This window comes from Chelmon rostratus, chromosome 1, assembly GCF_017976325.1.
Source record: "Chelmon rostratus isolate fCheRos1 chromosome 1, fCheRos1.pri, whole genome shotgun sequence".
NCBI lineage: Eukaryota > Metazoa > Chordata > Actinopteri > Chaetodontiformes > Chaetodontidae > Chelmon > Chelmon rostratus.
This window is the reverse complement of record NC_055658.1, coordinates 15911437-15924135: the sequence shown is the minus strand read 5'-3', so window position 1 is coordinate 15924135 and position 12699 is coordinate 15911437. Positions and strand designations below refer to the sequence as shown.

The 12699-nt window shown below is 41.8% G+C and overlaps 1 protein-coding gene across 5 annotated transcripts in view; it reads left to right on the top strand.

The window, feature by feature from the left end:
• mical2a (microtubule associated monooxygenase, calponin and LIM domain containing 2a) overlaps nucleotides 1–12699 on the top strand; it is a 35514-nt gene that overhangs the window by 2163 nt on the left and 20652 nt on the right. For all 5 annotated transcript variants that reach the window (XM_041947105.1, XM_041947282.1, XM_041947193.1 and 2 more), the window contains exons 2-4: nucleotides 6519–6882; nucleotides 11326–11533; nucleotides 12204–12320. In XM_041947105.1, the coding sequence (XP_041803039.1) occupies nucleotides 6628–6882; nucleotides 11326–11533; nucleotides 12204–12320 (580 nt within the window). In that variant the 5' untranslated portion in view covers nucleotides 6519–6627. The remainder of the gene's footprint in view (nucleotides 1–6518; nucleotides 6883–11325; nucleotides 11534–12203; nucleotides 12321–12699) is intronic.

Sequence of the window (12699 nt, the reverse complement as noted above, 5' to 3'; positions counted from 1 at the left end):
CATTACAGAAAGCTGTGCAGGTCCCTGCAATCATGCAGCCAAAGAAGGCCTACATTACAATGATGCGTATGAAAAGTCTAAAAATGTAATCAACAACCTCGTCTTTTACCTATCTTGATTGTAGATGACTCTCCAAAGCATTTCAGACTCTCACTTCTGTAAGTCTGAGCTGCATTTGGCATAACCATAACCTTACAACAACCTTCCACAGCTCAGATTAATTGAGAGTCACTTATGCAAGACTACTCACCTGTAAGATGTCCGAGCTGTACTGGTTGCTCTATTCTTTAAGCTGCTCTCACTGTCACATTATTAGTCAGTGGTTACAGCTTCTTCCACACAGGTGATGATATTATCAATACTAAAACATGGAGACATTATTTCAATACTTTACATTTTAGTTTTAGAAACAAGTGCTGTGGGGAAAGAGATATATTTATATCTACATAGATCGAGCAGTCGAATGGATAAATGAATGAATGAGTGTTCCTGTGAATGAATGAACCAATCAGTTAATAAATCGGAGTAACAACAATTTGTGAGGACGATATGCTGTGGAGGAAAACAAAGTTAATGTGTTCTGCCCAGCCGGATAAACTGACTATGAGTGGAAGATTGTGCTCGTTATTGCCAGGGAGGTGTTGTAAACTTTCTCCTTCCTCTCTGCAATATGTTTCCTTCCTTGTTCCACAGCATAAAAATGGGCTCATGTTTACTAGAGAGGAACCTTCACAGATAGGTCAGGCGTGTTTTTTCTGCAGCCTGTGAGTCTGTACTCAAAATGTTTACTGCCGTATCAGAAAACATATGTAGGGACATACTACATCTGAACACCCGTAAAGATGGAGCCACTGAAGGAGGTACAAGGAGACTTTAACACTTTCCATCTGGCAAGGACAGGAGCGCTCTGAAAAGGTTTTAAAACACATTTTAGTCGTGCTTTAAAATCACAGAGGTGGAATTTTACAGAGGCAGCTCTCCTCAGAGCTTTGATCTGGACAGGAAACCAGACGCACGCCACAGGAAGCGTTTGGATGGGAGGCGTCAGAGGGAGCATGCACTTTGCTGCAGTACTCAGAGCTTTTTAAAATGTAAAATAAGGGAACTACCAAAACAAGTTGATTGTGTCCAAATCATTTTTTAATGTTTAGTGTTGTGAGAAGCCTTGGGCCTGCTGCAGTCCATCACAGGTGAACCCAGAACACTCGACTGTCATTGAGTTGACCCATGTATATTTTTGTGTTCATGTGAGGTAGTCTTGTTCACATGGTCTCTTGTTTACAGGTCTAGCCCTGTTGATATGTTTTCAGTTCATGTGCTGTTTTCTGCTGCAACATGACACTTGGCTATTCTGAGCCTGGCTTTACAGATTGTTGGCTTACAGAATCTGCTGTTCCTGCCAGACAGTAATACTGCCAACTAAACCTTCACTGTCCCCCTCCCCTGTGGTATGGATGAATGAAAGACAGCAACTGATCTTTGACCCTCAATGCCTCTCAGTTTATACTTTGCCTTGTATATTTGCTGCATTAATGACACTTCAGATGATCCACCTTCACAAGTTTGTGATGTTCTGACGGTGATGTGAGTCTGGTTTCTTTGGCCATTCTTCTTTATTTTGGAACATTGGTCGCGCTCATTGTTATGCTAACAAATTCATTCATTATTGTAACACATGAGATTGTGTGGTTAGACTTGGAATAATTGTTCGAGTGAATTGTTTGTGTCAGTAGCTGGGCAGGCGTGACTCTGTGCTCAGTGTGTCCAGATAAATCATTCTCCAAAGGAGCCATGTGGTGAACACACCTCGTGGGTCGGCCAGGCCCACAGGCAGCAGCCCTGAAGCTTCACAAGCCTGCTCCTGTTTGTGTGAATTCAGTTTTCTCCTCTGAAGGTGACTGACATTTACTGCATTCTGCCAGTGTCTCTACCTTGCTCATGACAGCTCTTCTTTTGTTTTGGCACCGCTGCCTGAACACGCAGCCAGATTTCGGAAAGCTGAGATAATACTGTGGAGCTCTGGGGCCTGGTGAAGGGCAGAGCCGGCGGGCTGAAGTCAACATGAGTGCACTGTTTTCTGAGGCACACTGCCTGCTTATCAGGCCCACAGAGGGTTCCTTCCTGGTTTTCTTCAGTCCAGTCTGTAATTACTGTTGCTGGCTACACTACAGTATGTGCATTTCCCAGCACTCCCAATGTTTTCCTTGTGTTGTCAGCTTCCTATTGTATTCTGATAGCCTGAAGCTATGCGCTCTGCAGAAACAAATGAAGACATTGCGTCACAGGTTTGACACTAAGTTCAGTGTCTTCATTATTGTCAGTGTCAGTTATACTGTTAGTGTTAGACTGGCTATTTGAAGTAGCACATGGTCACTTTTGGGGTGTCATATACTGTACATGTAAATGTATTAAATTGATTATTTTGGGATAAGAATGGCAATACTCTGTAGTTATTTATTGTCAACAAATCCAAAAGACCTCTTAAGTATCGTCGGTGTAGCCAAAGCCTGAGCCCATGGACCTTTTAAACATAAATGATCCACACCATTGCACTGGGTGACATATCCCTTCATTACAGTAAACATGTTGTAAATACTTACTAGGGCACCAAATACTTGCTAAAAATAGTCCCCAAATATACTACTTACTTCTGTTTGCGTAACTTCTGCTAAAAACTACAGTGACCGGCTGTTCCTGACCCATTTTTAAAGATTCCAGTCTTCAGTGCAAAGGATGTGGCTTGAGGCAGAGTGTCAGAGACAGGGTTGGGAAGTTGGAAAGTAACACATCGCTGATTTCATATGGGATTTGTCGGCTATGAGAATTGTTGAGTAATCCCAGCTTTGTCCTTTGCAATTTGAAATTCACTTGAAATTGTTCCTTGTCTGGCCGTTCTTGTTGTAGACTACTAATGATAAGTTACATGAAAATACGTAATGGAACACTTAAGAAAATGTGTGTGTTTTATGGGAATGTGGGTGGATATGTATGTCTATAAAAGTGTGCATGTTTTGATTTTTCTTTTTTCTTTTTGCCTTCCAGGTGTAATAGGTACATTTTTTGCATTCCTAACATTCCCCCTCTTATCATACTGGAAACTGATAGCTTGCTATGTCTCTCAGACACACAGCAGTACTTTTATTTATGTATACTTCTCTTTGGGCAATGTGTCACTGTACAGTAAATAATGGTTAAAGCACTTCAAGAAAAGTAACAAACTGCAGATATCACTGTATAAATTCCTCACTGAATTAGCTGTCATCGGTTTCACTCAATGAGATCATGTTTGAAACAGACCGGAGACTTAAAACATTTATGCTGTTAAACTCTCTGATCCTCTTAACCATTATATGGTTAGGTTCGGCTATGATGAATAGTGTGTGTGTGTGTCTGTGTGTGTATGCATGTGTATTCTTTCCGCTTCGTCTGTCATTAGTTGTATTTTTACAGCCGTTCTGTGGGTTTGTTCTGTCTGCCCACAAGTGACTTTCCATTCTGTCAGACTGAGATGGTGAAGTCATGGGACTCCGTCTGAGACAATGTAGTTTGAGTGCTGAGCATTGACTTGGCTATGAAGACAGTAAGTGGTACCTTTTCATTAGTCCTCGCAGGCTCGTACAGCAGATGGTTCCAATAATTGTACCTTTTTTTTACTACTTCACTTGGACTGACATGTGAAAGCATAAGTGCGGTCGATATATCTTTGTGTGAACTTTCCACCAATGGCACAAGAGATTATTGAAAACTGGCCAAAGTTTAGAATAAGATGATGTCAACAAAAAATTATGAGCTGTTCCTGTGAAAAGACAGCAGTTATGAATATGGAAGTTTGCCTTTGTAATATCGTTATCCACTTGATCCTTTTCTGGCAGAAATTCACATCTCACCTCCTCTTACTTTAAACTCCACTGTCAAAAGAAATAACTCTACAGAGACTTTATAGAAGATATTATGTAGTACCCAAACACCCCACATACCACATGGTAGAATACACAGCAATTTTCCCGTCACAGTCTGCTGCCATGCACCAAAGATTAAAGCACCTGCATCATATATCATGCCCGTCTCAGTCATCGCTCGTCACTCATTGACAGTCAGAGAGTAAATATCCCCAAAAAACTATGGAGGTGGTCCTGTGACTGCTTGGCTGGTGGAGCCAGTGAGAGGGCTAGCTGAGTGTTAGACCCATGCTGATGGAGCAGATCAGAGCTCTTCTGGCCACGTGGCAAAGGAATGTCAGCACTGATTTTGAGGCTGGATGTCTGCTGTGAAAGGCCTCGGGGGTCTACAGGATCTACCAACAGGACAGGGGCCTTTTGAAGTTACAAAGGTGTATGAAGCAGGCTGAGGGTCACTTGAGTGTACAGTATTTTTATTGGCTGGTTGCTGTTTCTTTCTCTGCCTGAGTCTTTCTCTGAAATGTAAAACAACAACAACAGCAGCATCATAACAGGATGCAAATGCACCGCCAAACAGGATCTTGTGCAAATTAATATGCTAATTTTAGCAGAGGGACAAATGCTGGTTCTTTGGGAACAACAATCAAAATCTCACCACATTCAAATCGCAGTCAAAAACTGGGTTATGACCCAACACTGGTCACTGGATACAGTGACTAACTTTTGCATGTACCGGCATATTGTCCCCAGCTAAAGCTCTCTATGGGAGTATTAATAGCAGTCATTTTGCCAGGGGTAGGTTGTGATAGTGATGTTATTGTAGCTCATAGATTAGTTCTGTCAGGTGTCTTGGGGATGTTTGATCAAAAAAGATCTCACTCAGTCAATCAATGGACAAAATGTAGTGGAAAAGTGAAAGCTGATGAGACGTCTGCATTATAGATAGAACCTAAAGTAATATCCTAACTGGAACATCATCAGTGAGGTACAGCCACCGCCTACTACATACCCTCCTGATAGTGGATTGCTGTGGGGGTCTGTTAGAGTCCCGCACAGCTAGCCCGACCTCTCCTCTAACCCTGCCCATCCCGCTCCATGGGACATTAAAATATCAAAGGCAGACTTCTCCCAAAACTCACAGAAGTAGTGGTCTCCACCCAAGTGAGCACACACATGCTTCATGCAGAAAATTTCCACATTTTGCTTTGATGTCAAGTCCTGGCACAGATTTTCTGGCGTGATTTTCAAAATGCTTGATGGTTGATTGGAGGAAAGAGAAAACAACATTGTATTTTAATTCTGTCAGTTCAGGAGCGTGTGTTTTAGTAACAGTGTCTTTCACACGCGGGCACATATGTAAGCATACTAAATGCACACACTTCAGCACAAGGTAGACTGCTAAGCATGCATACCCGATCCAAGCCAATCAGTCTGTGTTAGTGTGGGATTGTATTACACTTAGTTTCAAAGACCTCTCTTTTTACTGCTGAAAACACTGTCTGGTTTTCAGCTGGATTGAAAAATACCACAAGACAAATACTTTTCCGGTCTACTCATCCATGGTCAGTGCTGCACTCCAGGAATGAAAGGTGCTTAACAGAAACAAACAGTGGTCCACTGGATTGCAGTCATAGGGAAACCACGTTTTACCATGTTGAATACTGTATATACAGTACAAATGTTATTTATATAGAACAGCAACCTGTGCAATTGTCAGTGTGAAAATTCAGCTGTTTGTTAGTGGAAACTCAACAGTAGTGTATGTAGTGAATGTGTGTATACTATACATACTGTACATACTGAATATAACATATTGCAATTGTAGCATATGTATATTGATTGATTGATTCCCTGCAGCCATTGCATTAGCCCCCATTACCATTAAGAAGATTTGTACGTGTATATGGAGGACTTCATGCTAGAACAAATATATGGCCTACAATTCATGACTGCACATAGAACTGAAACCCATTCAAGAATTGCTTCAGTTTTTTTACAAAGTCCCAATGTCTTGTAACAACATAATATAATTTTCATTTTTTGTCCGTGGTGGATATCTCATGTTGAAGTTTTAATGGATTTGTTCTGTGTAAAGCTATCACAGAGCCTTGAAGCCATTGAAATGTTTGCTTCTATGTGGGACCAATAAGTCCAATCTAGGACCACAAACAGCTCCTTTTATAGGCTCACATGGTTATGCCTCAGTGAAGTACAAGTAGTAAATATGCTTGACGGCTGTCTGACGACAACAGACTGACTCATTTAACTTTTACGCTCTACTATTATTTATCTCACAGCCTTGTCTCCGCTTGAATGTTATCTTGGCAATGTGGCTGTTTGCTAACCGTGTTTCAGAAAGCATGTCGGCTCTCAATGAGATGAGTGCCTGCTTGATAAATAGGTGATATGAGCTGGAGTCATAGAGCAGATAATTAAGCTGTGTTGTCAGTTTAGTTTAAATAAATGTAACATTCTAATATAAACCATTTGAATCAACTGAATTAATGAAACATATCCAGGCCAATAGCAGAATATAGAAAAACCAGATGCCCAAAGCCGTCTGTGAAAGACTCTTTGCCATGAGATGACATCAGACTCTTATGTGTCTTGCCTCCTCAGAGTGGGCATGACGTTGCGGGCCAAGTTGAGGGTGTAGCCACATCTGGCAGAGAGTGCTGAAGTAAGCAGGAGCGTCAGCACACCAAACCATCTACTGCGGCGGGGGAAGATGGGAGAGACAGAGGAGGACAATGTGGGGAAGCTGTTTGAGAACTTCATCCAGACCTCAACCTGTAAGGGGACCCTTCAGGCCTTCAACGTCCTCTGCAGACAGCTGAACCTCGACCCTGCAGACAGCGGCACCTTCTACAGCAGTCTGAAGGCGAAGGTCACCACCTGGAAGGCCAAAGCACTATGGAGTAAACTAGACAAGAGGATGTCCCATAAAGAGTACAAGAAAGGCCAGGCCTGTGTGGGCACCAAGGTACATTTATTCATATGTTTTGTGCAGCTGTACTCTATGCCATAAATGTTAACTAATCATAGGCCAACACAGATAGAGATTATGAATTTAGGCCAGAGATGAAGATATATGTAAATTGAAGCACCGTAGAAACTTTTTTCCCACTAACTTTTTCGTGACTGCCAGCTATTTTCCAAAGTAAATGATACATTTATAGGTTGATTTCCTGCTTTCCAGTTGCTGTTGTTTCTTTCAGTTTATCATGAAAGTCAGTCATGTTTAGTATGGTATGAGACATGAGACATTTTATGTTTCAGTGATTATTATTTGACCAAATCTGCTTGGTTCTGTATTCCATGATCCTCCACAAAACTTGGCAACTGCCCAACAGCAACCCTTTTAAACCAAAAACCAAGAAAATCCACACCAGCTTTTCATAGTGAGCCTATTTTCTGTATTAGTTACTTCTGAGTAGGACAATATAAATACAGTTCAGACTGCAGCCAGTTGACAAAATGAAAGAAGACAAATCTTCCCTTTGATTGCTTTAAGACTCCACAAGTTGATTTTTGTTTCTTCAGTTGTGTACTGAACTGTACAAATATGTGGTATGCTTTGGAAAATAGCTGACGTTACTAGTTGGTGAGCTGAAACACTGAAGGACAAATTTATGTTGTTTTTTCCATGAAATGAAGTTATGGATGTGAATACCATGGCATGTTATACATCTAAAAATATCATATTTGCTCATACATCAGAATGTATGTTTTATGATTTAGGAAATGTTTATGTGGTTTTACCCTAATGTGGTTACATTTTTTTTCTTTAAAAAACAAGCTGCACTTTGTTTTTCTTCAGGACTGTTAATATACTACGAAGTACCAATGTCATAGTTATCACTGTAACCTCTACCTGTCAGGACACAGCCCATCAGCTCCATTAGCACTCACTCTTTCACTGCAAAAGCTCCCAAAATGCAGGACAGGAAATTAAAGACATATACATTGCTTTGCACTGATTCTTTCTCTCTCACACAGGTGCTACATGACGAAGCTGTACAGAAATACAAACATTATGTCATGTTATTTCATAGACAAATGCATTGCTGAACTATCAGTGTATCCACCGTATGTACATGTATTTACCATAGAAACAGTACAAATGCTATAAATTCATAGCCAAGAAACATCCATGCTGTACATTAAAGACAAAAAGCAACAGATGGGCATGTAATCAAATGAAACATGACACAATATTTTATAAAGACATAGAAGAAAAACAGCCTGACAGCTGTGCACTGCTTCATCTAACCCTGCTGCCAAATAACACAATTCACAAAGCAAATTGCAGACAAAGAGGAAATTCCATAAACACGTGTAAGAAGGGAGCTGTAGAAAAAATATTCTTAAGCCGAATTATGAAAAGAAAAGAAAAGATGAAAAGATGGCTGTAATGGGGACAAAGAAACCGTGGTAGGGTGGTGGTGGTGGTGGTGGTGGTGGAGTGCTTGGCAGTGAAGGTGATGAGGGAAAGTAGGAAAACCTGGGGGAGTGTGATTACCTTTCAGGCATCAGCTGCCTCCAGCTTGAAAGAGTGTTTTTATTGCAGAGAGAAACAGACAGCATCACTCACCAACTATGAATATTTGGCCCCAGTTATACTGAGGGTGTGCTCTGCTCTTTATAGGCTCTTCCTTAAAGGTTGGAGCCAGACCTAGGTTGTTATTAAAGAGTGTTTAAATGCTCCAGTGTGAGCTCAGTTTTATAGGTTCTGTCTAATTTAAGCCAACACCAAAATAAGTAAAAAAGAGAGAAGGTCAGCGTTTGAAGAAGGTGAGACTAAACTAGTGAGCCAAACATTTTAGGCCAGATTTTGTATTTCTGACAATCCACAGGGCTGAGTTGTAAAAAAAGTGTTACTGTGACCAAATTAGTACACCAGATGTACAAACCATGGATTGTGTGCATGATCTAAACAATAACTTATTGTGAATTTATGAGATTGCATTTTCTTCTCAAACATAGAGATTTAAGAATTTGCTTTTAAATTCTGACCCATGTACAGCACAAGTGCAGGCTGAAGCCTCTTTTATTCAAGACAGACGTTCTGCTTTTACTTGATTGCTAATTTCTCCTCTCCCTGGGAGAACCACAAGGTGATGACTCGCGTTTTTACGGTGACTCGTTTCTTTAAACGGGGACAGATGTGAAATCACTCAGCACCTTGTCTTCATATTCCCGCTGTCGCAGCAATCTTTAAAGGATGTGATGTCATCTGTGTTTTATGACCTAACGCAGCTGGCTGCTGTGGCACCTACACGTAGCGACAGTGTGTTTCTTCCTCATAAAGTTTTACTGTGCACAAAAGAAACTGCAAATTGATCTGCTTTTATAATCCATAATATGGTGTTGTGAGTCAACAGCAACTTCACCTCCATCCTCCATGTGAAGCCCCACATTCAGGAAGCTGGTTAGACTGAACTCTTGTTGTAATCAACCTCTACAGTTGTGTTTTAGGTTTGGGATGATATTGTTTGAGGGCCCTATAGGGCTCAAATGATTTGCCAATTAATCATTTAGTCAACTAAAAAAGCTCCTAAAATGTGAAGATTTTATACTTTTCTTTATCAAATCTACACATGAACTAAATATTTCTGGGTTTTTGACTGTTGGTTGTACAAAACAAATGACATTATGACATCACATTGGGCTCTGGGGGATTCAGTAATCGACAAAATAGTTTCAGCTTTAGTTTCCTGACACTGAAATCAAGATGCTGTGATAGAAAAGGCTCCTTGTATTGGCCACACTGTCCACTGAGGTGAAAAATACTCTGACAGAAAGCGTTCATTAATAAGGCGGGGGAAAATGTGGCCAGGATGAGGTGGAGCTGGGATGAGAGCGAGGTCACAGGTGGGAAGCTGAAAGGAAGCGTGTGTGTCCTGACTCAACAGATGTGGAGCGAGCTGTCAGGAAAAGCTTCATATCTGGAACAATATATCAGCCAATGGAAACGGGCTAGAACAAACAGCCTGTTACTGCTACTGACGGACAGATGAAAGCAGTTACACGAGATTAGATAGAAACATGCACACTGTGAGCTACGTCTGAATAAACTGAGTTAGTACTGTGCACATTTGACAGCATCCTTCCAACTGTCTCTGGCTGTGTAAATAGCCAGTGCACTTACTCACCCTTTGTTGGGGGAGAAACCCCCCCCCCCAGCAGGCTGACTTGTCCAGGCAGCACTTCCACCACCTGTGTGTGCGCTTCACACCTGAGATTACCTCATCCTGATACCTCAGGCAACATATAATGACACATTGTGTTCCTCATCACCCGCATCCCCTGTGAAGCCACCCCAGAGTTCAGCCACATGCTCACAGAGGGAGAATATGGAATGACTAAAGCAACAATCATCTTGTTTTTGGTGCAGGAGCAGAGAGCCTTTTATGGTATGATTTGGGATTTTTGGTTTTTGGTCAGCTGGCACTGAATTCTCTGTAAGCATCACCCAGCCTGATTGTTTCTCAAGACTGATATGGAAGGGTGGCACCCCCTCGCTCTGTGTCTTTCTGTTGGTGACACACAGGATGGCATAAAGTTAGTCCTCCTGCTCAAATATGTGTCAAACCCCTGTCTGCAAACCAGTTGGATTTAGAGTTCGGGGTAAGAGCGGGGGCTCTTTGTTCTGTTGGTTGCATGGAAGCCTTTCCTGGGAAGGTGAAAGAAAAGATATTTTAGCACTAATTCGCTGAGGCTATCAAGGCAGGAGGCTGTCCACCTTGTTGAGCGCCGCAGGGGCAACCGTCAGAAGTGGTTTCAACCTGGATTCGATGTCACGTCTCCTCTACGCAATTCTCTAGAGTACCTCTTAACATGTTTAGAAGGAAAGAAGATACAGCCTGCCGGCACACATGCGGCGGTGCTTTCATCTATCATTCAAGAGGATGATGTCATGTTTGAGCCTCACATTCTCAGACAGACGCTGTAACCTCAACAAACTGACTTCATGCATTTTTGGGTGAGGCCGGTGCATGTATAACACCTTGGGTAAAGGTTGTAATAATGGTTTGGGTTGATGTAAGATGTTTGCAAACAATTTTCAAGAACTCGTAAACTCTCTTATGTTTTACTAACAATCCAACACAGACAAGGTGGTCTAGAGAAGTCATCTCAAGACTGGAATGATCCTCAGAGTCAGTCTGTCCTGCTGAAGTGTCCCTTAATGAGACACACTAAGCCTCTTAATGCTCCAGTTGTGCAGTAAAGTGCTGCTCGCTCTCATGCTCCATGTAGATGTTGTAACGCTCCCGGATACGTTAATAAACACGTAGGATTCATCTCAGCCTCCTCTGCGGGAAAAGCCTCAGCCTCCTGTGATTATAGACGTCACCACGGTGTAGCTCATTTCTCTGGGCCTTGTGTGGGTAATGAGAGCGATTTGTCATTCTCTCTTGTTTAGTGCCTCATCATCGGAGGGGGGCCCTGTGGGCTGCGGACGGCCATTGAGCTCGCTTTGATGGGCGCCAAAGTGGTGGTGATCGAGAAGAGAGACTCCTTCTCGAGGAACAACGTGCTGCACCTTTGGCCCTACACCATTCATGACCTGCGCGGCCTCGGGGCCAAGAAGTTTTACGGCAAATTCTGCGCAGGGGCCATAGACCACATCAGTGAGTATCTGAGTTTACAGAAACAAAACCTGTTTTTTGCTTTTCATTGACCCGTGATCACATATTATTAGCCTCTGTGAACCCTGATCTTCTCCTTAAATGTACTGTGTTTTATTGAATGCTTAAATTGTACAATCTGTCGTGTTATAGGATCTATTGTCAGCTTTCATCTTATTTTTATTTAATTCTATTTGTGATGATTTGGTTGCTGTAACACTGTATTTTAGCTATAGCTATCCATCTTGTCCTTAAATGTTACCATTTCCTTGTAAATAGCTTAAAAATTTGAGAAAACTTTGTCAGCACTGTACAATGATGTGATGTTTCTTAGACCCTGTAGTAAACCTGGATGACATATTCTAACTTATTGGACCGTACCTGGAGCTGATTGATTGACCTCAAAGCCATTTTAAAGAGAAGGAAATGGATGTAGAAAGAAAATTATGCATACTTCTACAAAAATATTAAGTTTTAAACTATAGAACACGTAATGATATATTACTAAATTTAAATGAATTACCCTGTTTTTTATCTGAACATCATTCGAGTTGGAGTTCAGGCCTCGCTCTCAACAGTGTCAAGACAACATAACACAAAACGCAATGTCTGGCAGTGTTGTATATCTGTATGCAAACAATGATGTATGTGTGTGTGTGTCTGCTTCTAACAGGCATTCAGCAGCTGCAGCTGATCCTACTGAAGGTGGCCCTGATTGTTGCAGTGGAGTTTCACATCAATGTTGAGTTTGTCAAGCTGCTGGAACCTCCGGAGGATCAGGAAAATGAAGGTGTCCATCCACATGTTCACTTCAGTTACACGTCCGCACAGTAGATTTAACGGTGCCTTTATATTCACCCTCGTGACAGTTGTTTTACGACCTGCCAGCTACGGGAAGATGAGGAGATTTAAGCAGCTGGAAACTATACGATTGGGACATGAAGTAGGATGAGGCCGAGAAGTTTAATGATGTGTAAAGCTAGATAAAGACATCGGGCTGCGTCTGCCGGCTTGTGAGACACATACTCTGTGGCTGCCTAGAGGATCTGTATTTACTTTCCCTCTGTGTACTTTGGTGCTCTTCTTCTAGTCTGGTCAGGCAGCAAGGGACTTCTCATCCGGCAGTATTTAATTTCCTTGACAGCTACCAATAAACAGGAGTCAAACAT